The 27,767-nt window shown below is 40.3% G+C and overlaps 2 protein-coding genes across 2 annotated transcripts; both read left to right on the forward strand.

The window, feature by feature from the left end:
- The first annotated feature begins 1,083 nt into the window (after nucleotides 1-1,083).
- On the forward strand, nucleotides 1,084-4,534 carry ropn1l (rhophilin associated tail protein 1-like). The gene is made up of 5 exons (XM_029529526.1): nucleotides 1,084-1,214; nucleotides 1,936-2,059; nucleotides 2,896-3,057; nucleotides 3,681-3,856; nucleotides 4,480-4,534. Exons 1-5 carry the CDS (start codon nucleotides 1,084-1,086, stop codon nucleotides 4,532-4,534), a joined length of 648 nt encoding a protein of 215 aa, XP_029385386.1.
- Nucleotides 4,535-12,819: 8,285 nt separating this feature from the next.
- ankrd33ba (ankyrin repeat domain 33ba) lies at nucleotides 12,820-25,753 on the forward strand. The gene is made up of 6 exons (XM_029529329.1): nucleotides 12,820-13,561; nucleotides 21,560-21,689; nucleotides 21,933-22,073; nucleotides 22,673-22,814; nucleotides 23,462-23,660; nucleotides 24,322-25,753. Exons 1-6 carry the CDS (start codon nucleotides 13,130-13,132, stop codon nucleotides 24,865-24,867), a joined length of 1,590 nt encoding a protein of 529 aa, XP_029385189.1. The 5' UTR covers nucleotides 12,820-13,129; the 3' UTR covers nucleotides 24,868-25,753.
- The last annotated feature ends 2,014 nt before the right edge of the window (nucleotides 25,754-27,767 follow it).

Consider the following 27,767-nt stretch of genomic DNA (forward strand, 5'->3'; position numbering starts at 1 on the left):
CACACTTTCTTGACGAGGTAAGGTTAAGACCTTTAATGTTAAAACGAGCAGTGACACGTAGAAGTGAAAGTTTTTTTTTCTTCCAAGTAACAGGAATGCTAGCAGCACCTACTGACAACGTTAAACATTTGAAATGGCAGTCTAGTCCTGCTGCATATGCTGTAAATGAAACCATTGTTCAGTTGACCTCTGACCTCAGGGTGGCTGGTGTCTATAGTAGGACCAGATTGCATAATTCTGTGTAATAATCAACACCGGGGAATAAAACATGGATGATGTCGCTCTCCTGAGTGGCTCGTTGCATTCAACGATTTTCAACTTAAATATCAGATACACATATCAGATACACATATTGACCCTTATTTTATTCATCAAAGAAAGTTAAATGCTGTGGCTGTAATTCTCTAAGCACATGGGGGCGACCATGCGCTTCCTGCAGCTGGGCAGGAGCTTAAAAAAAAAAACCCAAAGAAGAACACCGTTGCTAGGCGACAGCGTTAAACAATACACATCAGGCGCTGAAGTGCTCGAACAGTAACCTTCATCTGAGCATCTACAGCTGCTTCAGCCCACATTCATCATCCAACACTCCTGGTAATGTTTCAGCCTTTCATGTGCGACTTATTGAAACAGTTTGTCAGAAAAATGCCTTTTTAACTTCGCTGTGTTCCATTTTAAGAAAAGCCAAATTTATGAATTGATAAATCCTGATGGGTTAGTGGTTTCCTGTGTCTTCCATATTGGCAGAGTAAGTTGAATTGCTTTAAAATGTTTTTAAAAACACTATATTGCATTGCTGGGTAACAATGCTTTGTTTGACTTTGTAGTCACTGTTTGAACGTGTTTTAAAGACAGCACAGCTCGTTTTATCAGGGTCAAACAGCTTTCAGCTTTCTCTTCTGAGCCCCCCTCAGTATAACAGTAACATTGGAGCACAAAGCCATGGAATGCTTCTATTAATGGTTGGTTATTTTCATTGTGTATTGATGCAAGTGGCCAGAGACCCCCCCCTTTCAAAATTTATTGTTATTATATTATTATATTATTTACTGCAACTATGTTGCAGTGTTTTATATTGCAGCAATGCCGGTCTTCGACACAATGTACTGTGCTCAACAAATCAACATTCCCCCAGAGTTGCCCGACATCCTCAAAAACTTCACTAAGGCAGCCATCCGAACACAGCCCAAGGATTTGCTGCTGTGGTCTGCAGCGTAAGTCTTAATATCTGTCAGCAGCGGTTCAAGTAGGCAAGATGGGATTGTGCTTTATTCCAATCTTGATTGCTTAAAAATACCATGAGCTGATTCTCCAGGCAGCATCACTGTGTTAAAGGCAAGCCCTTTTCACCTGTGTAGTTCTCATTTTTGCATTGACTTGCTATAATTGGATCCCAAGGGCTTCAGTGTTACTGCTGTGGTTAAACTATCAGACTTTCTTCTGCAGAAAAAAGGCACTTTAAATGTAGTGGATGAATTTGAAATAAATTTTTGTGCCCCTAAGGACTGTCATATTTTGTACAGTTTTATTAGCCTCTGAGTGTCAAGGGGCAATAAATTGTAGTGAAACACAAACAATGCAAACGTCTCTGTGGTTACAAAATATTTATTTGCTCTTTAAGTAAGTCCATACTAGGTTACTTCTGAGATATACTGGATGTCATGTCGCCTCTAAATTCAATGAAAATGTTTTTAAACCCTAGCAAGATAAGCTGCATTCTGTCGTTTAGCATTTTAGCGAATTTCAGTAAACTTTAGGAAAAGAAAATTACACCACATGATGAGTTGACTTATGCTACATTACATTAGTTGTGCTACTTCTGTTTTTCATCACTTTTGATTATCACGCTTAGGAAACAGGTGAGAGAAAAGGGTAAAATAATATATGTATACATATATTACATACATGCTAAAAATGTGTCTGTGTCCTCCCCAGATACTTCAGTGCTTTGTCTGAAGGAGAGTGTTTGCCTGTGAAGGACAGGCTGGAAATGAATGTTGCCACACAGAAAACAGACACAGGCCTGACACCCGGTCTACTTAAGACTCTCAACAAACAGGTATTCTCTCATAATATTCATCACGTAATCAGTGCTTTAATGTCGCTGTTACTGCAAGACGTAACATTGAAAGGACTGTGTTTTTCCACTGTGCTTTACTGTTTTTATTTTTTTTTCACGTGTGCTGTACAGCATACATGCTGTAAATGAGTATCTTGTAAAATATATTTCTTTAACTGCAATTGTGAATCGTCTTAAATTTAATAGTCACATTTGAAAATTGCAGTGAGCACATTTGCCCATTTGGCCTTTTAAATCATCTTACTACTGAAAACCTATGTCACCTGGGGCATTTACTGGCGTCTTGGTGTGGTGTATCTGTTAAAAGGACTGAATAATTAATATTTCCTTAAAGGCCAACAACAATCTCAACTATGTGAGGATGCTCTTTTGCTGTGTTCATGCCAGTAATATTAATACTTTGAGCCACTTTGAACTTTTTATACTGTTTACTATGGACATTTTTAAAAATTCAAGATGAGTCCACTTACCTAAGGGATACAAATCTGCTGTCAATATTAAATTTGACTATTTATTTGACAATATTAAATCAACAAATCCACTGAACCACTCTTTCCTCTTATATTTCCTCGCTGTGTCGTGATAACATAGTTCCGTATATAAAAGTCTAACACAAATAAAGAAAAAGATTGTGGCTAGACAGATCACCACTATCCACAGCTTCCAGACTTTTCTGGGTAATAATAATATGATTATTTCGGCAAATAAGACAGAATAACTACTGTAGATTTTGTAGATCGACATCTGGTAAACTTGAGACCTGATTTTTTCTCTCCTCAACTCTGCTTACCCCTTCTTATATTACCCAATCACAGCTTTCCCCCAGGCAATCATGCAGCAAGGAGGAACTTCAGAAGAAATGGAGAGGCCTGTGTCTACCAATGGATCAGCTGGAGACCCTGCTATCGCTGGGCAGTTTCAGCTCAGATATTGACTGGATGGAGTTTTTTGCCCTTGGCTGTAGTGCTCTGGGAGGGGTGAGATGTTATAAAAGGCAAAATATAAATGCTAATACCACATTGTTACAGTTTTTCAATCCTCAAAGCTCAATGTGAGGCCAAGCACGAATATAGATCTGAAAGCCACAGCAATTTTGGTCATGAAACGGTCCTGACTGTAAACTTGTGTCTGTACAAGTTGTATGATTCAAACTTCTCTGTTAGTTCTCCCTGATTCAAGAAATCCTTCTTGACTCCTTCTTGACTCTTTGCACTGCTCTGAAGTCAAGGATTTTGCTCAGAAAATGCAGTAGGGGCAGTAAATACAGTTCAAAGAGAATATGTGAATGGGATGATGGGAATATCTTAGATGGAAATGTCTAATGCAGCTCAGAATAATGTACACTGTGCTCAGCGTCAGTTGTGTAGAATGAATGATGCCGTTAAAGGGGCTTTTGAAGACTCTAACCACATGGGGGCAGTCATGTTCTATAAAGGTTAGGTTGTTTTTTATTAACCATCTGCAAGTGAAAGTGCGCTTAGCCAAGTGTATTTGCAGCAAGTTCTTGTGTTCCTCACGTGGATATGATAATCCTTCAACGCATATCTTTGTATGTATTTCTTGTGTCTGATTTGCTGCATCCCTGTTTGCATTTTTTCAGACACTCATGAGTTCTCTGAAGGTTGCCTGTGAAATCCTGACAGAGGATGAGGAGGGCGGTGCTGCCAGGATCCCATTCGACACTTTTGTCAAACTTTATACTTACCTCGCTCACCTAGATGGGGACATGCCACAGGATCACATTGACAACTTCCTCAGCAGCCTGCAGTTACAAGTGTAGGTGTCATTTTTTGTGCGAACTGTATGTCCTTCTAAGAGGACAGAGGTAAAGTTGTACTAAGCAGGATGGATGTAGCATGTAGCATGTTGCATATCATTTCATCAAAGATTTGCCCTTGCCCCTGCCCCAAGTTGCCCTTGAATTGAGCTTCTGTTGAGATGTAAAAAGTTCTTAATTTACTTTTATGTATGTGGAAGTTGTCAGACATCAGGGTCACATGGTATCAATCCATCTATTAGCTCAAGCAGCTTAACTAGGTCAAACTCATATTACCTCAAAAACTCAAAAAAAGTATTGCAGACTTTATTTTTACTACTGAATATTTTTTCTATAGTTTTCCCAATTTCATTTGGCAAATATGTAACCTAGTTTTGATTAACTTACTTTACCCAGTATAGACTGTGCTGCTGAACGTGGATTAGAGTGTGCTGAAAACTACTTTCACTGGGTTTTGCCCAACATTTAAATGGAAATAGGCCCATAATCACAGGCAGTTTAAAAGTCAGGCTAGGTCCACTGGACTTGGATGAAGCCGTGGTAATGATATTCACTGTTGGGAAAATCCTTATGCTGCTGAGTAGAGCTGTTGTACTGATGCACTAGTGTCTCTGCCCAACAGCAACAAGCAGGACGGCTTGATTCAGGTTTCCAACTTCTACATCAGCAGGAAGTGAGGGAGGGAGAGATGGGAAACAATGGAAGACAAGAAGGAAAGAAAAGAAATGAAAAAAAAAAAAAAACTGACAGTGTTCAATTAATAAATTGCGCTGCTAATGCACCTTCAAACTCAGCTGTTGTTTCGTTACCTATAAATTAGTTACGTTAATTGTTCGCATGAAGCACATTGGTTTATTATTCATCACTGTCCAGCTGAAGGAGCCTGCTTCTTTTAGTCCTCTAGTCAGGTTAGTGTTTCAGTGAGAAAAAAGAGAGACACAAAGTCAGGTGGAATATCTGGTTGATTTTAAACATAACGGATTTTGCCAGCTCCGTAATGTTTGGGTTAGCCAAAGTTCACTTTTCATACACGCAACCTATCAAGTTGCATTTGGCCTCGCAGTCAGTGTATTTATTTAACCTATCAGATGAAAGAGAGAGCTCTGGAGGCAGAAGTGCCTGGTTTCAGCTTATTTAAAGGGCTAAACCCTCTGTGGTTGATCAGCCCTCCCTCCACGCATTAATACAAATGGATAAGAATAAATGCATATTAGGGTTTTTAAAATACTCAGGACAAAGGAATCTTAGACACACACACACACACACACACATACCATACATACATGTTCAGTCTCAGCCAGTCTGTCTGAACTGAACACTTGCACACTTTTAACTGGCACTGTTTTATTTATCTACATAAGAACACAGAGCTGTGTCACAGAGGGACAATGTAAGGTTCATATTTTCTGGTCAGCATATCACACAGACTTCTGTTTTGTGTATTTCATCAGCTTTCAACAGGAAACAGAATCAGTGGGAATTCACATTTGGCAGTAGGTTTCCAGGTTGGAGGACACACACACACACACACACACACACACACACACGTACTGAAGCTTACCCCCTTGCAGGATTGCATCTGTGCCCAAGTCAAAGGGGATTGGAGGACAGATAGAACCCTTGATAACTTGATTACTGCAGGCTCCCCACCCATATGACACAGCAAAGAAGGAATTCTGTCAGGGCTTAAGCAGATCTTTCTGTGAACACCACAGTGGAACTGAATTGAATAATTTGAACTCAGCATTCATTTATTAATTATCACATCTGTTAGGAGCAATTTCCCTCTAGGGACATTCACTTTGTGATAGATGAATCGTTTCCCTCAGGTAGCATCTAAAAACTGAGATACTATCCTGAGAGTGAAAGACAGCATATCACAACCATCAAAATTGTTCTGAGCTTCACATAATTATTTAACTTATTGCAAATTTGGTTTGTTAATTATTACCACACCTTCTACAGCAGTGAGACATGACACCGCTTTAATTAAAGTTAAGTAGAAATTTTTACATTTTAAACTATTCTCATCTGATTTTCCAGGGTTTTAAAACATTAACTTGCCAACGTAGATTGGCATAGATTTGGACATAGATTTGGACTTAGACCTGTTTTGACCTCAAGAGCTTTTCCAGGAACTCAAACAGTGTTTCTTAAGAAATCAGGAGCTTTCAGTCCCTACTGAGCTAGTGCTTTCCAGTGACCAAGTAACTGCTGAGCTTGAGTCTGCAGTGCTTAGCATTGCTGACTGGTTTGTGTATAGTATTCACTCAAACTGGAAGCAGATGCTTATTGTTGCTACAGTCAATACTGGGAGTTTTGGTGAAGAAATAGTTTAAATGGGAGCAATTATGCTCGTTTATACAAAGAATAAAACACTTAAATCTAATGGTATCTGATGTAAATTCTGCTTTCTATTCATGCGCCATTTACTCTGACAAACTTAAGCTACACCCTTGAGGACAGGACACATATTTTTTATTTATTTATTTTTTTTTTTTTTTGTTTTCTTGCTGTTATAATTTGTCACATAGCAACCTTAGGCCTACGCTCAAGTTTACTTCTAGCTGCATCTATAAGCAGAAGGGAAAGCTGTACATGATGTTGCGACATGTTGAGAAATATGATGCCATTTCAAAGCTATAAGTTGTTAAGGACTCTCAACTCCAAGGTGAGACCTTTTTGCACAACCTTTACTGTCTCCTCAAGCTTTGCTCATAACATCACATCTCCAGAGACATGATGAATGTAGCAGAGCAGTGTGAAAGAGACTGGAGCCGAGAGAGTCGACGTAAGGCCTTTCCTTTTAGAATATGTAACTGCAGCTTAACAGACTTCAGGGTAATAATACAAGAAAACGTGAGTCATGATGAAGTTGCAGAACACAGATTACATCAGCCCATTATTGTTCTCAATGCAGTTGTATTCTATTTTGCTCCCAGCATTTCCTCCAAAATGTTCAGTGTTTTTCAGGATGTTCTTGGTTTAGACTGTACTGTTAACCTTATGGGAAACCTTTTAGAAATTATTATGATTTTGTAAATTAATAGTGAGATATAGTCGCACATACTGTTCAGTTCTCCACAGTATGTGCAGTTTATGGATTACTGCTATAAATGCCATAGATGTCTAACAACATACTGTTTCTTCCAGGGAACTCCAACATGGGTTGATAAAACCTGCGGACTTCATCTTTTGGGATGAGAGGGATATTACTCATCCTGAATCATCAAACTTTGCCAGAGCAACACCAGGACCTGAATAAGAACTACACGAGAAAGAAACGATATGTATTATACGAAGATATGTAGGTGAAGCACATGTATTTAAAAAAAGGAGATAGCCTCCAATTATGCAGTATTTGATGTAATAATGTCCTAGAGGTACGGGTGGTATGCTACTGACGCCACCCAGACTTTCCTCAAGAAAGATTTTAAACCAACCGTTATTGTTTAATGCTCATGACCATTTTCAAGACGAGGTGGGATGTCTGAGCAAAAAGCACCATGGCTGCCTTTGTCAGGCGCTTGCCAATCAGGACTGCAAAGCATATTTTTTTAAGCCTCATTATGTTCTTAATAAAAATTATCCCATAATCTCCCTGTGACACGCATGAGCAGATGTAAAATTAATTACTGAGACTCCTTGTGAACAAGGAAAATAAATACTTGTATGCATTTCAAAAGAAGATGGTTTAGTTTACCACTGATTTCAAGATATTCTTTCATTTCTTGGGGCTGGTATGTTGCAGCAATCGCCTTCGCACTCAGCTTCACCATTACAGTGATGGCATGTTTGTGCCTGTGTGTAAGACAAGAGACTTTAGTTCTTCTCCATTTGATGTTTCATGTTATCTATTTAATATTAATGCAGATTTTGGGAACAGTTTAAGAGCTTTTGCTGAATATGATGATGAAAGCTGATTTGTCCAGATGTTGTTTTTATGCATATGTAACACACACACCCACAGAAAAACATGATTGAGGGCCATTGATGGCTGATTGAAAACAAATGTTTGATAGATATTTATTGTGAATGAACTATTGAAATAATCATATTCACTTGGCAACACAGGCTTTGTTTGCCACTGCATTTAGATAATTTTCTTAGCTACTAAATGGACAGTTACGTCTGTCTAGACTTCATTGACTGAATAAGCAATTATGGCTTTCTAATCAAGCTGTTCTTGGCCAGTACATTAGGCTTTTGCTAAAAACATTTTAAGGCAAGCAGAATCCCAGGCATGAACACTTGACTTGTCACACATTCTATTTATCGTCACACACACACATACACAAACCTAACAGTTCAGCGCCTGTGTGAAGAGGAGACTCATAGGCGATCTTTGTGCAGCACCACTGCTCCAGGTATGCCATAGAGGGAACTGCAGTGTGTTGGAGCGGTATGGATGCTTGTGGTTTTCGGGGAGTTAAATAAATGACTGAAGGAGCCTGTCTAAGCCTCCCTGCAGCAAGGCCATGTTGTGCTGATGAGGTACATGTGCGATGCAGCGAATTTATTGAGAAGGTTCACATTGGTCTGGTAGTTTGTTTTCCTTTTTTATTTTTCTACCCCGACTTAAAAACTCCTCATGCTTCTGGTAGAGGCAAAGCTGTGACCTGTCCGACCAGCATTTTTTGCTTGCCAGCCTGATAGTCATTCTGCTCATACATATTCAGAAATGCTGCTTGCATGCGCGGTATTGCAGTAGAAACTGGAGTCTTCCTCATGGGCCGTGGTAAGAAAGGTTGGTAGACCAAATTGCAGCTGTGACACTCTTAAGCCAAAGAGGACCTTTTACTTTGTGGCATGAACAATCACAGTGTGATTGACCGTAAAATAATACACAACATGGATGAAAACAAAATGGCATTTACCAAAGAGACTGGGATGACAACAGCAATCACGCAAATTGCACAGTACTGTTTTTACTGGCCCAATGAATCTGTCAAAGAGCTACTCTCAGGTTAAAAATGTAAAATGCATAACAGATTGCTGCACTCCTGGTAAGTATAGTTGCAAGAGCCTTGAATGTGTAAGGGACCAGGAAACGCAGCGCCGAACTCACCATTCACATGCTCCTCGAAGGGTTCTGATCAGCTCGCGATTATCGGTTCAAGAGATTTAAATGTTTTTCTTCTAAACCTTGTTAAACTAACACAGCTGGCTCTACAAGTGATGCTGTGCTATATTTTAAATGTTTTTTTTTTCCAATTCATGAGTGGCCAACAGGAAACAGGCCTGCAGCATACAGTAGGTCCCAGGCTAGAATCAAACCCAGGACACCATGGTAAGACGGGATGCACACTAACCACTCAACCACCTGTGCTGTCGTGAGGAACATTTTAGCTCAAACATATGCAGAAGGCATTAATTCTTCATCTCAGCTGGCCTCTATCCTTCTGAGAAATCCTTGAATGAACAACAAATTTCCTACCATCTGTTCACATCGCTGGTCTAAGATGAGCATGTCAAACATCTTACTTAGTCAACAGTTTTACTTATTTATGTACAATCATCCGCAAAAGCATTTCCACGCATTCAGTTTTTATTTTCATATCTCTCTTTATTTGTTTATTTTTTAGTCACAAGCACGCATGCAGAACATGGCTCTAAAAATCCCAATGATGTATGAGTATTGATGTTAAAAAGCCCTTTTCGTTTACATTTACAGATAAGTTTTGTGTAGATGAGCACATTAAGTAATTATTTTGATATTTTTTGTGATGTAACTCGTCTACTCTATCAAACCTTCCAGTCTCATGCGGAAAGACAGTGTTGCCTTGTTTCTTCACCCCTACAAGAGCTGTTGTTCTTCTTGGATCCTGTGGCTGATTTCAAGACAGTCCAGCCAAGGTATCCACAGGTTTTAAGTGCATTTTTCAGGTCTTTCTGTTCTCTCGCTTGAGCCTGAACACATGCTGGCACATTGTCAGCTCCGTGTTACAGAGCACTGAGCTCTTTGCTTGTGTTTTAGTGGGTGGTGAGAGTCAAAGAGTAGTTTCTAGTCTGCATGCGAGTGGGTTTCCTGCATACTCAAATGTGGTGGCTCCTGTCATCTTCACTTTTTAAGGCACAATCAAAAAACGGCAAGGGGTTGATTTCAGACATCTTCTCGTGTGAACGTGATGTCTCTTGAGTGGATGTGTTCTCTGAGGGCCTTCGCTTCCTGGCTTTTAATTTTGACCCGTGTGTCGTCCACATATCTGAATCAGTGGCTTGGTACCGTTCCTTTGAAAGAGTTCAGTGCCTTCTTTTCAACTCTTTCTAAACTTTTCTCCGGGCTTACACTAAAGTTTGCTTTATTCAGGCCTTCACCCCAACCACGCAGGTTATCTTAAGTTTATGCAGATGCCAGCTAGCCCACTGCGATTTCCTAAGACATTGTATTTTCTATTTTTATTTCTTAATAAAGCCATCTGCAGATCATATGGGGATTACTGAGTAATACAAAAGCTTTTTGGTATTACTTGGTATTTCTTTTCACAGTTGGTCAGTTCATACAGCTCTCCATACTGCTTGGGAAATATTGCTTTTAAATTTGAGTCATCTGCAATTTGGATGAAATGTCGTAACTTAACTGGCTCTAGCAATTCACTATCAACCTCTGAAACATCTGTTTATTGCCAAGCAATATTAGCTTATTTCCATCTTACCACCAAAGAATTTTTTCCTTCAATTTTATCCTCGCTAGACATCGTTGACCTGCTGCTAATAACTGGAACCGTTTTGCTAACAGAATACTTAATGTAATAGATCAAGGTCACTGGGCAAGACAGCATACTTTACAAGGCTACAGACACCTCTACCTCTATTATGTGAACAAAGATATATTTCATCTTCATTACAATATTATATATCCAATTTTAAACCGTCAGTTTGTACAACAAATTCTTAAAACATGTGAAACCTGTTTTTTATTTCATTTTATGAGCACAAATTCTGTTTAAAATTACAATTGTATAGGTTTTAGGCCAGACCCTGCAATGTAACTCACACAAAATCAACACATTTGGGACCAGTACCCACATTAGTGGATGAATAGCGAATCAGGGAATTGAAGGCAGATCTGTGAGGTGTTTGCATTGAAAATGGACGATTACAAATTTCCCCCTGAACTCCACCTGCAGTAGATAATAACTTTAATACAGGCGGATGAGGAATTCTAATTTCTCATCCATCTTTTTTATGAGTCTGTGTGGCCTTCCCAGACAGTAATTCTTTTCACAGATACGCATTTCTCAAAGGCTGCTAGCACAGACTGCCACCCTCACAGCAGCCGAATGACATCACAGAGATGGAGGTGGCACAGGAGGGGGGAGCACTTAGCTGGGGGTAGGTGAAGGTATAATAATGGGTGCACACTGGGAGTGTTATGCGCTCATTTTTCCACAGCAGGTGATCTCAGCGAACACAAGTTGTTAATTACTCAGAGACGAGGTTTCATGGCTGTAAATCTGGCTGTGACCTATAAGTAACTATGTGTTGCTGCACCTCAGACTCAGAAACTCAGAGCCATATATTCTTTCTGTAGATAGTTAAAATGTGGTGAACGCACAGACCGACCGGTAAAAACAAATTATCCTAATTTCGTTGTGCTTTGCCCTGTTTTGGTTTTGCTGTAGTGAAAACAAGAAAATATTTACTACAAAACAGTTAAGTGGAAACAGCACAGCAAGTTTCACTGACTTCAGTTGTGTCCTTGGTGACAAGGAGATTGAATTTCAATGAATTTCCTCATAAATTTAAAATAACCATTTAAAGTTATCAGTACAAAAGTGCCCATTATAGTTTCATTTCCACTCTTTGAGGTTTCTGTTTGGCCAATTTGTAGTGTCGGTATTTTACGCTCACCTGATCAAAAATATATTTTCATGCAAATTAGATTGTATTTTTTTATGAGATGTAACTGGTTACAAAGAGTTGTGGATTTAACAGAATTTACTGAGGTTGATTTTAAAATCCTGCTACATGTTGTGATGGAAAATATAATCCATGTGCTTAATGACTGCCATCACCTCATTTGAACCTTAGTGCTGTTTTATTTAGATATACCACTAATTACAGGCTGTGATGAAATGCCGTATTTTTCCTTGTGGGGCTTTAATCGGACAGATGTAGACTTCCATAGTAGGTTTATACATGTAGAAGATTGTGTTTTGTAAAGGAAATGGAACTGGGATTGGCTCCAGCACCCCCGGTGACCCGGAAACAGATAAGCGGTAGAAGATGAATGAATTGAAGAATAAAAGGAAATGAGAGCAGGGTTTAGAAGCACCTGATTCAAATTAGTGGCTCCTGATCAGTGTGATGACGAGCTGATCATTTGACTCAGGTGTGTTGGAGCAGGAAACATCTAAAACATGCAGGACCGGAGCTGGAGACCTCCGCTGTAGGTGATGACAGGCCTCACAAGCAACCTCAACGTCTTTAAAAACACTGAGGTACCGGAGCACACGCTTGTGCATGTTTTCGACTGCATTTCCTTGTTTTGACTTGGACTCAATTTGCATGAGTTGTGAGGCAAATACATCACGTCGAACATCTCTACATCTGCGATTGAACTGACTTATAGGTGTGAACACTTTCTGTTCCCGTATGCTGCTAACAGGCTAAAGGGAGGAAATTCCTACACCATTTGAGAACTGAATCAATATCAGCAATTGGTTTTATTATATCATAATATAATAATATTTATCATTACATCATAACAGAGGAAAAAATGATCATATTTTCACACTTGTAAACAGACCCATAATAGCAGAAAAAATATTTTAGCTCCCTCCACTGATGTTGTAGAGACATTAATGTTTCATTTAGAGGGATGGAGATTTAATCCCTGATCAGCCTGGAGAGAGGGAGAGAGAGAGAAAGGGAGAGAAAGGTCCCGTCTAATCGGATTAGGAGACTGTCGGTTAACAGGCTGCTCTGTCCCTCTGTCCCCCCCCCCCCCACACACACACACACACGGGACAGCAGGGTCCCCTGCACTTCTCCTCTGCTGGGACTCTCAGAAAGCCTCCATTCATGAGCTCTGTCAGCGGAAAACTAAGTTCAGCCTCTCCAGGTTCGGCTTTTTCTGCAGGACATCTCCAGCAGAAGTTGGACATGTCAACAAGTCCAACATGTCCTAGAGCCAGGATCCATTCTCATGGTGTCGTTTAGGTGATGTACCTGACTTTTTTATTTATTTTTTTTTTGGAGGGGGAGTCCTGTTTTAAGGAGACAGCCAGTCTCATGCCCGGACGGCGGTGCCCTGGCCCGGGGTTTAGATGGTGCTGATCACGGACGACAGTGACGGAGGAGGCGCCTCGTCGGTCCGGCTCAAACAGCTCCAGCAGCAGCACAAAGCGGCGGGCAGCGCCGCCCGGGTCCACCCGACCATCGCCGAGGAGGACGACGACTACCTGGGCTCCTGCGAGGAGGACAACGAGGAGGAAGAGGAGGAGGAGGACGACGACGACGATGAGTTTGAAGAAGTTGACTTCGAGGACATGGACGACTGTCGGAGCATCGCGTCCGACGACTCCTTCTACCCGCCTGATGATGCGTTCGCGGACTCGGAGCGCACGCCGTCTCCGGAAAGCCCGGAGCCGCTGACCTTCTTCCAGGCGTGCTGCACCAACAACGCGGCCATCGTCCGGATAATGATCCGGCACGGAGTGAAGGAGGAGGAGGTGAAGGAAACGGACAGGAACAACCGGGTAAGAGGCAGAACTTCTTATACAACCAATACTTTTAGTACCCAAACACACGTGTTTACCAGCAAAAACCTCTGCAGTGCCAGAAAACAGCAAACAGAAGTTTTTCCTTAGTTTATCGCACATGATAGTATATTGATGCAGATATTATGAAGCAAGGAACTGTGTAATGCTGCCAAACGATCACTCAGTGCAACATGATCAGATACGGGGCTTCACGTTGAATATTAGTGCTGCAGTGGCTTCCTCACCTATTTCCAGATCTTGCAAAAGTATCTGCTCTGACCTCTTTAATGCCTTTAATGCACGTCATGTGATTAACTGTGTTATGAGCACTTGCTGACCAGTGGCCCTGCAAACTTAGATACCCGCCCACAGGCCTCTAACACCGAATTAAGTCTCAATAACCAACAATGCATTGAATAATAATATCAGCGTCAAATTCCTACAAGGAGCCTGGGTTAAATATAGTGCCTTATAATGTTTCCTGCAGAAGTGTGAGAGCAACCAAACTGAAGCTCTTTAAAAACCATGAAGTCTCTGAGGGTCATCAGAACAAACTATCCTCTGTGTTAGTGCACACATTTCAGTGTGTGTGTGCGTGTGTTGGGCTGCAATTTCACTTTCTTGATTTGAACTCAGTTTGTGGTTTGTAGCATTACTTACAAGTTTCGGCGCAACGTGGAATCGAGTTATTGAATTAGTTTTATAACATTAATTCAAAGCTACATGGAAATTCTATATTATGGATGTTCATAATATTCAGACAGGCTGGGTGTTAGAATTTGTTTTCCATCATGTTCATAAAATGACAGTTGGGCTAATGTTTTTTTTTTTTTAGCTGAAGGTAATTCATCAAAATAGTAACTGCTTCAATAAATGGTTGGAAACATACCTGCCCTGTGGTCAGTGTATATATATATATATATATATATATATATATATATATTTCCTTCCTAAAGCTGGGGAATAACTCCAGCTAAAGACCTGCAGCCCAGGGCAAACGGTCAAATCCATAACAATAGAATGCAAGAGTAGTTTTTAATTATCTGGAGGCTTCACTAATTTTAATTGAACTTGTATACTGAATTACATTGTTCTTATTATACATCGTTCTCAGTTAATGCCACTGTGTTGCAGTAAAATGTTGCTCCCAGTTCAGGAAAAGTATGCCTTTTTAGCTTCACATATGAATGCTGATTAAAAAAAAAAAAAGTGTAGATTGAACGTAGAAGACGGACTTTTCAGCGTTTTCGCTCATTTATATTTCATGGAGACCAGGAGAAAAATGGCACGCCGCTGCATGTAGCATCGGACTGTTTTGATGTTTTTGTCACACAGAGAGCCTCTCTGTCAAGGATTGCCTGAGGCTTGTTTCTTGAGATTGAGCAGTTATTGGCTGTGACTGACGACATGTTGTGCAATCCAAAGGGTAGCGGATGAGAAAATATTGTTCGAACAGGTTTCCACAGTTTACACACAATATGAGCCTGATAGCTATTAGACTTCCAAAAACCACTGGATGCACTCATTTTCTCACCATTTGCATTTCAGTTGGGCGAGCAACTGAACAACGCACCTGTTATATCATCATGCTTTCCATATTCCTACTGATGTCTGTGGTCTGTATATGTAACAGTCGTTTGACAACAGAACGATGCATGCAGAGTTATACACATTTTGCAAAAAGCTCAACAAAGAAAGGTCAAGAGTTTGGCTTGCACCAGGAAAACACGTGTTTGCAAGCAATGTGTGTGTAGCGGGGAGAAATGTAAAGCAAGAAGGTTATGTTTGTATGGATAACCAGGGTGTGTTAGCACATTTGCTATTGACCTCTGACCTTTAAGAAATGCACACACCCCCAGATACAACACAGATAAAGCAACACACCCGCTGGAAATGCATGCTGATATGAATCTAGAAAGCTCATTAGTGAATACATATGTTCAACATCCTGAGAGAGATTTTAACATTCTAATATAGCAGACAGCTCCCCAAAGAGATGTGTAAAACAGAGAGGGGTGAGACATTACAGATTTGTATAATATGTTTCCCTTTTCATTCAGCAGCAGTTTAAAAGCGGGAGAGCAGGGCGTCTTATTTGATACAGGAACTACTGTGGTTTTGTCGAGCTATATTTACAGTCGATGAAACTACTCCATTATATTTATATAGTAGGGGTTATAGACAGCATATTTCAGCAACTATTTTAGAGGACACTGCAGAAAAAGACTCAACCATATCATTCCATGCATGGTTCTTTGTTCCTCAGCAGGGAGGTCAAAGGTTAGGGCTTACTTCAACACTGCAACCCAGAGGACGGTTGGATTGCTCTAGGCTGGAACTTGTCAGTGCATGACATTGACCCTGAGTCTGTGGTCGATGGAGGCCTGTAGTCTTTCAGCAGCTCCTGCACAGAAAGACAAACACATCTATCACTGATGTGTGTTTGTGGGATGTCAAGCATTGCTGAAAACATCAGGACAGCAGCTATTTGTGCCAAGTGTACACATGGATCTTTGTAATTGTTAGACAACACCTGACCATACTATATCAGCGTGGCTAAAAACGAAGACTCATAACAAAAAGTGAAGCCCCTTTTATCCTTCATGTGGATGAAACATCTGCCATATTGAAGGATAATGCTCACTAAACAGGTATTGAATAGAAACTCTTGTGTGACACAACAGAAGTGAGAATCAAATCTTTCAATGAGGGCTTGTAAGACTATGAAGCTGGATATGCACCACCCAAAGAACAGCATAGCACACTCTAAATGATTATATTTCAAGCCTCATAAGCAAACTTTTTTGGCAGAGAGATTTGCATCATATGCAAGTTATCTTTTCTCTTAGTTTTTTTTTTTTAACCCTTATTATACCTTTTTGCAAAACTTCCTTTTTCCTTGTCCAAGCTTTGAAAAGCAGTAAAACTTTCCTCTCCACTGCTGAAAGCACATATTGAAACAGTATTAATTGCACTCGCAACAAAATAAGCCAGACTAAATATTTACATAAACACACAGTCTGTCCCTTGTATCCTTAGAAGACCACAAACCAGCCCATGTTTCAACTGAACAGCATTTATACTAAATTTAGCAAGAATCCTAATGACAAGTGTATTTATATTTAATTTTCCCTCTATATGATTAAAACATAGTAATTATATATTCTGTCAGTATATTCAGTGGTGTGTCTGCAATGGCTGTGAGGTTTGTGTAGCAAAAAGTCAAAGATGAATTAAGCAATAAATATAAGGGGTGTGTGTGTGTGTGTGTGTGTGTGTGTGTGTCACACATATCAAATTAAATTGTGTCCTTCATAGAGTAGATAAGCTGACATGTTCACAAACTCAGTATATAGGTACACACATGCACACAAACACACACACACTCAGAATCCAGTCAACTTGAATGAGGCCACCCTGACTGACTGTTACCTCTCTGACTTTCTCCCCCTCTATCTCTTTCACACACAGACACACACTCCTTTAAAAAGCCAGATTCTCTAAACGGGCTGAGATTAGCCGACAAACTGACAAGTACAGTATGCTTCATCCACGCCTGCCAAAACAGTGCCAGTGACAAAATCAACCACAGAGCGTCTGACAAACAGAAAGGACCGCTGACCAACACACACATCAAACATCACGCCAACAAGCAAGCAGGCCAAATGAGGGACACGCAGGCGGAGACAGAAATTTGGCACTGTAGATGGCAACGAGCATGATGCTGCTAGCTAATATAGATAAGTGGAAAAATCAAAGCGACAGTCATACATATCTGATTTGATACAGCCATGTGAAAGCACAGCTGCAGACCGAGCAACAGGGAGGTTATTGACAGAAACACGGCCTACTATGCCAGTAGTGTGTGTGATTTAGGGCAGTCAAGTGTGTGTTTGCCTGTTTGTGCCTGCCCTTAAATGCAAAGATGTGCTGTAAATTGCAGAAGCAATGCAAAGTTGAGCATTTGCTTTATGCAGGCGGCAGAGGTGCAGTTTGGATGACTCGCAAGATTTAACATATTTGGAGAAAAAACTGAGGTGTGGCTAAATCCTTAACTAGGAAACAAGGAGGAATTTAGATTCAGGTTTATTTAGGCAGTCACTTTAGTTTAGGAAACCCACAAGGGTTTAGTTGTTATGTGGATGTTAAACAGTTTGTTTTTGATGCCATTCTAGTTGTGTTTGTATAAAAAGCTGCAGAGAAGATTAGTCACACATTCGACCAGGATAATGCCACAGGACTTGAGGGGCTTCATTAGACAGATAGAGCTCCTTTCTATCTAATTAGTTCAATGCATTTTACAACCCATTTTAAGAAAAAAGAATTAGTTTTATTATTGTTTATAAAAGATTTAGAGAATTTGCTCAGTTAGTCATTCTGATTTCTGTGATTTCAGCATCAGATTAAGTTCATCCATTCATCTGTGCTCATAAACACGTACGTTATTATTTGAATTAGATTCGCTCGATAACATTAAGATCGGCTGGGAATCCTGTTTTTACTGTGAGGATTATGATGCGTTGTAAGGGTTACTCTGGGTATTGTGTCATTCTCACTAGAGCCAATTATTACAGCATCTCACATTAACTGTACATACTTGGTTATGTCTCTCTCCATCCCCCTCTCTCTGTCTCTCTCCCTGATAACACTAAGCCTTTCTATTCCTAGCTCTGGATAGTCCCCAGATTACTTAGTGAGTGTGGATAGCTGCATGTGTGTGTGTGTGTTTGTGTTTATGGGTGTCTGTGTCAGTGTGTGTGTTTTTGTCTTTAATGAGTTCACCAGAATTGTTTTGTGCTGAAGTCTATTGACCTTGATTGTAGATGGCCCGTGTACTCCTTTGGTCATGACCAGAACTAAAATCACATATTTGATACTAGTGACTCCTCGTGGGGACTGCATGGGGATTTTGATATCACTTGTAGATAATGATACTGTTTAATTATCAAAATATCTGCTTCAGGAAAAATAACACCTTTAGCATATCATAAGCAACAGGTCATCATATAATGAGGCTATATTAAAGTTTCAGTGTTACTAAATAAACATTATGCATCTTCTTGTGATTAATAAATTATAAAATGCATTTCCTTTTTTTAATTAAATATTTGCAAAGCTGATGTTTAAGTATTTATAATCCTGCATTACTTCCATCTAAGCTTTATGAGATAGTCTTCTTTACTATGGGCTTTTTGGTACTTTGCTGCATGTAAATGTACTTTACAGCCAACTGTAGGTCAGGTCAGAAAGCTTGAAACTGTTTCCAGCGCACAAGAGAACAACTTAGGAAAAACCAAAAAACCTTAAATACGTGGTTTGATCTGGCCTGAGGCTGAAGTTGTCACCTTTTGAGCATTTATCGCTACAGTGCAGGACAGTAACAATTGATTTTGCGTGACATTGCCACTGACACACATCTGGTTTTGAAGGGACTACAGGTCAAGGTGATAACTAGTTTCCACTTTTTCCTTCTCCATCACATACTGTAGCAGCTTAAATTGCTAATGATAGATATCTATTTAAGAAATATATATATGCTTTGTCTTCAATATGACCTAAACCTTAAGTCGGTTTAAAAATGTGCAGGTGAGGATTTGAATCACTCTCTGTTTTGGTTTTTACTGTTTTTCTATCTTTTTTCCAAATATGGACACTTCATACACACTCATCCACCCCTGGTAGTACAGCTCTTGATTATTTTAGGGTTGTTGAGCTGCCAGATTGTGGTGTTATTTTTATTCTTTTAGCCCCCGAGTTAGTCATTGAGTGGGTAATATTGTGTAGCACAATTGCCTTTTTTTTTTCAATTCCTGTGTCTTTGTAATCTGTACACATTTCAACATATCCAGCGACCACAAGGACAAGTCGCACAATGGATTCGTCAAATACGAAAATACATTCCTGTGTGTGCTATTGGAATGTGCTGAGTTGAAAACTTGTGTCTGCAAGAACAAAAGGGGAGAGAAAGAAATTAAATGCTTATGTGTGAGTTTGTGCGTACGTGAGAAAGTTTCAAAGAGAAAATAGGACATCGTCTGATGAAATCGCTCCGCACTTGCTGCAGGGCATGGCTTCTAAAGTACATCACAGCAAGGCTGGAGGGCTGCCAAGGATGTGCGTATGTGAGACAGCGAAGAGAGGAGCAGACGAGGCGTACATGTGTGTCTCAACAGGATGGAGCAGATAGAGCTATTTGGAGTTCTGCCATTATACGTGAACTTCTTCCAGACAATCCACCATTTACTCCACAGGACCTCCATCCACTTTACAACCCCCCCCCCCCCCGAAAACTCTCAGAGCTGACGGCTCCAATGTGGCTGCATCTCCAGTTGGCTGACAGCTTCGTTTCTCGTAGCCAAAAGTTAAAGCTCAGTTTGTTTACAGATGAAAACAATATCTCTGGTGGTGTATCTATGGTGTTGGTTAAATTCAATCACACCCAATTTCTATACAATGAATACTATCAAATTAACCGCAGGTATTTGGCATTAAGTTTTTATTTTTTAACTGCCATTTACAACTTAACCCTTGCACACACACACAGTAAGTCTTTTTTTTATGTGGGCAGTGGATGTAGGGGATATTGGCAGAAACTTTATCAAACAGTTTGAACCTTCAGGTTTAATCTGTATCAATCTTCTATTCATTGATTTCAGTGGGACTGAACTTCACCTCCATACCAACGTTCCAAAGGATAATATCCTGGAGTATTGCAATGTTCCTTGTGTATAAGAAAAATCTTGTTTTGTCAAAAATTGCAGAGCATTAATTATATTTTAGGAGTGCATTTAATATGAAGAGAACATCACGACACAGAAGCAGGTTGATGAATCAAGCCAGCTCAAGGATTATTAAATGTGGCACAAATTCTAATTACTTCACTTAATACTATACTTTACATGCATTCATTTTCCCATTTCATTCATTCCTCGTGGCAACATGCTTATATTTAAATGATGTTCAATACAATGTAGTGTCTTTATATGCCGACTTTCCCTGCAGTCAGGTTAATTCGATGACCACAGAAACTGGGAGGTGATATTTGATACTAATTCACCGTGTCCTTTCCTGTATGACACACCGCAAAGGCAGTACACTATTGGTTTCAAATTAACTACATTTCCCGCATGCTTTTAATACAATACCAAGAAAGAGTCTCAGTGGGGTTAAGTGGTTTGCCAGTTAATAAATGAAATATTCTTTATCATGAACATATCATTTGATTCTAACTTTCAAGACAATTACTGCTTTGCACGTCATGTGTTTGAACGTTTTTGCAATTTGTTGAGGTTCACATTCATTCTCATATTATATATTTACAAAATTGCTAAAAAATTAATTAAAAGGTCCATTTAAGTGCTGACTCATCCAGCAAAAGAAATTTCTTTAGAGCAGAACTGGTTCACGTGCTAATCTTTAAACAATTTAAATAAGATATTAAGAACTGTGTGTTCTAAACTGCCCCGCTCACCATCTCTCTCTCTTTTCTCGCCGGCTGTAAACGTGTTTGTCTTGGCAGATGAGGAATGCACCTTCTGGAAACTACTCAAACTTTACAACTCTTAGTTTTCCACGACTCTCATACTTTTAAACTCGCCTAAAGTCACAGACTAACATTTACTCATTCATCCACACTCACGTAAAAGGGCACCTATTCTGGCATGAACACACACAAAGCACACAAACAGGTTTTATGCACACGCTGAAAGACAGCTTATTTTTCCACTGAGCTCAAGACAGTTCAGGCCTCCATGAAACCATAACAGATGTCATGTTTACTCATGGATATTCTGTTTGAAGGATCCACAAATTCTCTCCAGTCTTATGGATTCTTACTAACACTTCCATGATTGTATTTTTCTTTGCGCCATTTCCTACATGTCAGCATGGCGGTTTGACTTAATCCACTTTTCTGAACCAGTTTTGCTGATTCTAAACTTTCGCCTCTCTCCCTTTCCCTATCTCCACTTCCTGTCCTGTCACTTTCTATCCCAGACAGGACTCCTGATTGCATGTTACCAGGGTTTCGTTGATGTTGTCATAGCGCTGTCTCAGTGTCCGTATCTGGATGTCAACTGGCAGGACAGTGAGGGAAACACTGCTCTAATCACTGCTGCCCAAGCAGGTGAGTTCCTCGTATGCCCACACAAATGTCAAACATGGGCTCATTTATTTGGCTAAAAGCTGGTTTGCAGTACATGCACACACAGTATGGAAGTAATGCTGAAACAGATGAACACAAACACAACTCTACACTGGAATGCTGATGTAGGTCTTGTCTAAAATACAGTGGACAAATGTGAATGCGCATTCAGCAGTTATTTTTCCAAGCCAATGGTAACGCCTATCTGCCCCTCTGTCATTCAAGGCCACATAACGATCACCAACTATTTGCTGAACTACTACTCTGGGTTGGACATTGAGAGGAGAAACTGCCACGGCTTCACTGCTCTCATGAAAGCCTCCATGCAGGGCCGGGTGGAATGTGTGCGCTCGCTCATGATGGCAGGTGAGGCAAATGTTTGTGATGGGATTTCCTACTCAAAAACACACGCCTGTGTATCAGAAATGCAGCGTAGCTACAAGCAAGATTTTCCAAATTATCTGGGAATTTCATACCCACAAATTTCACCACCGCGAAGTGTTTTTATTCCACCATTATTCTGCCACTATGGCAGCTTGGAAAACTGGAGAGATCTTCTAGAATTTTGTGGACAGATGGAAAATTGAGATGTTGAGATGTGTGTTTTTGGATGAATATTCTCTTTTTAGCCAGAGTGGAACTAATTGAAAATATTTATGCCAAATAAGAGGCTTACTTTCATTATCGCAGTGATATTTCTACATCGATCCATCCAAACTTTGGGGTTATAGTAACTGGACCAGTCAGATGTGCGTAAGTTGTCCTGAGCACACTGAGGCAGAGAGCAGCCTTTGACACTGCCTTCTGAATCTTCAGTCATAGCTTTGCCCTCCTTCCTCTCCACCTCTGAGCAGATCTGACTCTTTCCATCTCCTCCTTGTTATCTTTTAACCCAGATCTTTGTGTATCCACCTCCTGTGATGTTGCTTTCATTGGCATTTCAAACTATTTGCTGTGTCCTCCAGGGGCTGCTCTGAATGCCAGAGACTTTGGCCGCCACTTGACTGCCAGGGAGTGGGCCTTATTTACGGGGCGTTATGAAACCGCCTGGCTGATTACACGTCTGATGGAACGACCCCTTCCCCACCAGTATTCTGACGCATACAGGTGAGACTAACAGCTGTTTCATAACATTTCAAATTTGGATTCCAAATGAGAAAACTGGAAGGAGGGAGATATTTATTCATAAACAAATCTCCTTTACATTATGAGTTTTCAAGGGGGCTGAAAAACTTATTTTGTCTTTTGAACCAGCACTTTCTCTTCACGCTTCACAACCTAAGGAGCCAAGTGGCTTGAATATGTAAGAAACAAATAATCCTGTTTCCTCTTCCATGTTTTTGGATACATTCAGTTTCACTGCAATTAGTTTTGCGAGTGTCCTACTATGAGCTGACCTTGATATTCCATAACCCAGCACACCATTTCCTACAATGAAACCACATGCCCACAGATGATAGTACAAATGGTGCAACATGGGAGCTTTAGATATGCAAACCAAGGTCACGAACAGAGTCAGAATTTAATAGTTTTATTTCTTACAAAGTGAAAAAGTGGATAAGGAAATCTACAGTCGGAGACAAACAAAGGGTGATACACGTGCTGAGCATTATAACACCATATAGAATCAAACTGTATATATTGAGATAAAGTTTACAGGAATCCTGTGATAGCATGCAATATCTTTTTATGATTATGGATAGTAAACCCTTCTGTGTCTGTGCAGTGGATTTTTAGCAATCTTGTTTTTTCAGTTTAGAGTGGCCCTTGCTGGCATCACTGGTGGCCAAAGCCCAGGAGCCGCGTGGCTGCTTGAAACGCCTGTCTGACTCAGTACGGAACGTCTTCAACATCGCAAATGTCACCAACCCTGAAGACAACGGTGTCATCGACCACATGGTTTCAATTACGACGGCCATGAGGAACCCTGTGATTGCAATAGCATGCCATACGGTAAAGCACTGACACCGTCGATAATGATTAATGACTGTTATCTAGTTATCCATGATCAGCATTAAACACTGCACAGCAGCATATGAAGGAAAACAACTGTTCAAACCAACAACTTCCGCACGTAGTGCCAAAAACAAGCTTTTGTTGCACATAAGCCGAGATAAACGGTGACGCCATGCAAGCATAATTTTGTGCAAAGGCATCACTTTTTTCAAGTGAACGTGTCAAGCAGCTCTCATCTACGTTACATCTGCACATACTCAACTTCATTTACTGATCTTCCAGTGGAGCCAAATGATCTTGTTCACATGAAATGTGCAAATCTCCTTCCACTGGCATGAAATTCCACTGAAGTGTTTTTGCATTCAAAGCATGTCTGCCAGTACATAAAAAATTATCTGCATGCAAACTAATGATAAGAATTCCATTAAGACGCACTAATTTATCTTTTATTTTATGAAAAAAAAGTCCTGTTTTTTTTCATGTGATAGTTCATGGTAATTAAAGGAAATGAGCTTTATCCGCTAAACAGGATATTTATGCAGGATTACCAGTACTGTAATAAAACACATAGAATCCTGTTATGATCACTATTATTGCTACTGCAGAGCTACTGGTATTATAGCACTGATATCATAACAGATGGTTGGTTTTGTTTCAGGTGTGTCCTGACAGTCCTCCAAGTGTGGGAAAACGGCGTTATGCAGTCCCTGAGATCATCCGCCAGCAGCGCGCCAAGGAGCTCCGCTCCATCGACCCTGACCGAGTAGACACCCACCTCAAACTCTTCCAGAACTCCCGGGTCACATTAGTGGCCAAGAACTCAGGTGACCGCCGGGCCAGCCTCCAGGCCCAGAGCCTGGCACCTAGACACAGAAGCTCCAGCCTGGGTATTGTAGCTTATAATGAAGCACTGGAACTGCGAAGAACCAGTCTCCTGCCCATGCACATGGCGCTGAGGAGGAGCAGTGTCAGGCCGGGCTTCAGGATCCCTAAAGTGAGGGTGTCCAAGGCACCGGCGCCAACTTATGAACCAGAAAAGGTCCGGAAGAAGAGTAGCTCCAAGGATGGAGGGGGACACTTCCTGCAGATCCCAAAATGGCGGTACAAGGAGCTAAAGGAAGAGAGGAGGAAAGCCGAGGAGGCAGAGAGAAGGCGACTGGAGGCTGTAACCAAGAAACACCTCACTGCTGGGAAAAGGAAATAAAAGCATTGCCTGAGAGGATGTAATGAACACCAACCCCAGCGTAGTTCAGGAGTTTTGTTGACGGAAAGATTTCACGCCGATGCTTTCCTACAATCTTTCAATTCATGATGAGCCCAGAGGACTGATGGTTTCATCCTCAGAATTACATTCAATGAAGAGATGCAGGTTGGCCTGGTAAAAATGGCTTCGACAGTATGTTACAAGGGTTCATTGCTCAGCATCCTTTGGCATGTCAGCCAGTGATTTCCCAGGGGATTGGATACTTGAAATGTTTTTAGATAATTTATTTTTCATATTTATAACTTTTAATGGGAGCTCAGTCTATATTTTGTTACTCCTTGGGTGCTTAACACAGCAGCGCTTTTGTAGTGTGTTATTCTGCATTGGAGCAGACACGTATTATCACGTGCTATTTCAGACTTTAACCACAGTAGAAATAAGTCCATCTTTCTGTCTAAAACAATGGAAGCAATTCATTCTACAAGTTATCAAATCTTAAAAACATTCGGTGGAGAAAACAAATGGAGGTTTAGGTGAAGGTATAACATAGCTTTTATAGAATCCAGTGTCATTTGACAGCAATATTTTTAGATGCTTACAGAAGAAACCCATGAATGTATTTTGCTTACACATATATATTTTATATTATAGATTTTACTGCTTTTTGATGACAATCTTTTTATTCTTTATTCAATATGGATTTTTTTTAACTTGTTGCAAAATGTTGTGTTTCCGAGTCTTAATGTTTGAAACCAAGCCTGAAAAGCAGAACACCGTTTGTGATGTAAAAGGTGGGAAGCAAATTTAAACGCTCTCAGATGTTTACATTGTGAACCCACATGATACCTGGAAGTATGAGGTATCGTGATGTGACTGTGGGCGATGGGAAAGAAATAAATACATCTGTTAACTGCAAATCTGAATGTGATTGTGATCAGCCGTTAATCCATTCATTCATTCTAATCAAGCATCAAAACAAATGCTATTTTTAGGATTTTTTTTGTGTCATGTTTTGAAGGTAACAATGGTTGATTTGCAGTCATTACAATTTTAGAAATAGGTCAAATTTATATTGAAGTTCTAAGAAAATAGGGTGAGCCTTGATTAATGTGACAGTAGCAGCAGAGTGAAGCAATAATCCTCCACATATGTACCCACTATTAAAAACAGCAAGCATATTAGAGTGCAAAAGGTCATTTTCCCATTTTAACCAAGACTAGATAAAAATAATGGGTCAAAAATGAGCCATGAGTAGACACACGGGGCCACGGGGGAGATCAGTGATATAACATTGTCAGGATTTTTGAGAGCACAATTTCACGGTCCTAACTCCTCAAAGTGATTGCATCTTAAGTGCCATCCAAGAGAGTGCATCTAATATGCATATTGATGAGTTGCTAAAGGGTTACAGGGCTGCTGTCTAACCAAGTCATTTCTTCAAATGAACTTTACTGACTTTAGAATAACAACCTGCTTAGATACTCCCCAGACAGAGTAATTGGAACATGACAAAAGATGAGCACATTTACCAAACTCTGAATTTATTGAGTGGTTGCAGGATTGGTGTATGTAAAATTAAGATCAGTACACAGCATTTTCTCCAGTTTAGTGGTGAGGTGTTGAAGGTTTGCTCAGGAAGACAGAATATAGCTGAAACACTTTCACAAACAGCACAAGCTGTGTTTTCATAGTTTGTCCAAGTTCACTCATACTGTGTTTGTGATAATTCATCAGATAATATTTAGGTCATCACTCTATTTTCAACAGATGTTGGTTTAGACTGTAACCTGAGATTATGACGTGTCACTAGTTCCCCTTCCCTTTGCCACACTGACCTAAATCCTTCGCAGAATTTTTGAAGTGGCCAAATAAATCTTGCACTCTCCACTGGTCTAACAGCTATTATGTCATGCTGTTATGCTCCAAAGTAGGAGTTAGAAATGGTGACCTGATTCTGGATTAAATCAAAATCAAATGAAATCATATTTATTTGTATGGCGCCAAATCATAACAAAGTTACATCAATGCACTTTACATTTAGAGCAGGTCTAGACCAAACTCTAGACCCAACAGATTAGCGCTGGAGGAACATTGGTCACCGGGCCCTCTGCCGGCGGGTTTTGGTACTACATGTAAAGATGTCTGCGTGTTTTATGGTGTATCTAAGCATATGCTGTGCATATTTAAGCATGATGATAATCCCCCACTAAGACATATTGAGTCAGTTAGATAGGATGTCACTGAAATACTGCACACACATCATTTTCCTTCTCTCTGAGTGGGATAAACAGGATGTGCCAGCTGTAACTTCTATATCCCCAACAAGACGATTTATGGGGAAAATCCAGCTACTATTGGCCAGAGTGTATGTCTGCTCTCAAACCATCTTCTGTTCTTCGTGGCATTATTTCCAGAACATGTTTGAGACGCCAGGTTGAAATTCTAGTTTGTGTTTGTGATTTCATTGCATGGAAGAGCCAGGGGCTGCAGTTCATTATGGGGCCACCTGGATCTGGCTTCAAAAGTGAGTTCAGTCCACACATACACCTGAGTTCAAATGTCTCACTTTACAGCAGATGTAAACTGAAAAATTGTGAGTTTTGATATCATTCACCCCATTAACTTTGTCTTATCAACGCTTGCAGTTAACCCCGATTGAAGTGTGCACACTTTAGGACAGGATTGGGTGCCATCACAGCTGATTGGCTGCCAGCTGTGTGCTAGCTGCCACTTCTAACCATTCCGGTCACTGAATGTGGCCTCTTGCTGTGTTTGAGCTGTTGCCACTTTCTGGAGAATATCTGTGCTCCTGCTCTTTCAGGTGAGTGAAAAGCTTTGGTGAGATAAATTACTTTTCAACACTTACTTGACCTTGATTTTGTTGCAAGGAAGTGCAGGAC

Source organism: Echeneis naucrates, chromosome 20, assembly GCF_900963305.1.
Source record: "Echeneis naucrates chromosome 20, fEcheNa1.1, whole genome shotgun sequence".
In the NCBI taxonomy this organism is placed as follows: Eukaryota; Metazoa; Chordata; class Actinopteri; order Carangiformes; family Echeneidae; genus Echeneis; species Echeneis naucrates.

Bases quoted from the DNA above. Each gene is read 5' to 3' on its own strand.
- ropn1l (XM_029529526.1), top strand. From the start codon at position 1,084: ATGCCGGTCTTCGACACAATGTACTGTGCTCAACAAATCAACATTCCC. The intron at 1,215-1,935 runs GTAAGTCTTAAT...TGTCCTCCCCAG, and splicing joins TTGCTGCTGTGGTCTGCAGC to ATACTTCAGTGCTTTGTCTG. The intron at 3,857-4,479 runs GTAGGTGTCATT...TCTGCCCAACAG, and splicing joins AGCAGCCTGCAGTTACAAGT to CAACAAGCAGGACGGCTTGA.
- ankrd33ba (XM_029529329.1), top strand. From the start codon at position 13,130: ATGGTGCTGATCACGGACGACAGTGACGGAGGAGGCGCCTCGTCGGTC. The intron at 13,562-21,559 runs GTAAGAGGCAGA...TTTCTATCCCAG, and splicing joins AAACGGACAGGAACAACCGG to ACAGGACTCCTGATTGCATG. The intron at 21,690-21,932 runs GTGAGTTCCTCG...CTGTCATTCAAG, and splicing joins AATCACTGCTGCCCAAGCAG to GCCACATAACGATCACCAAC.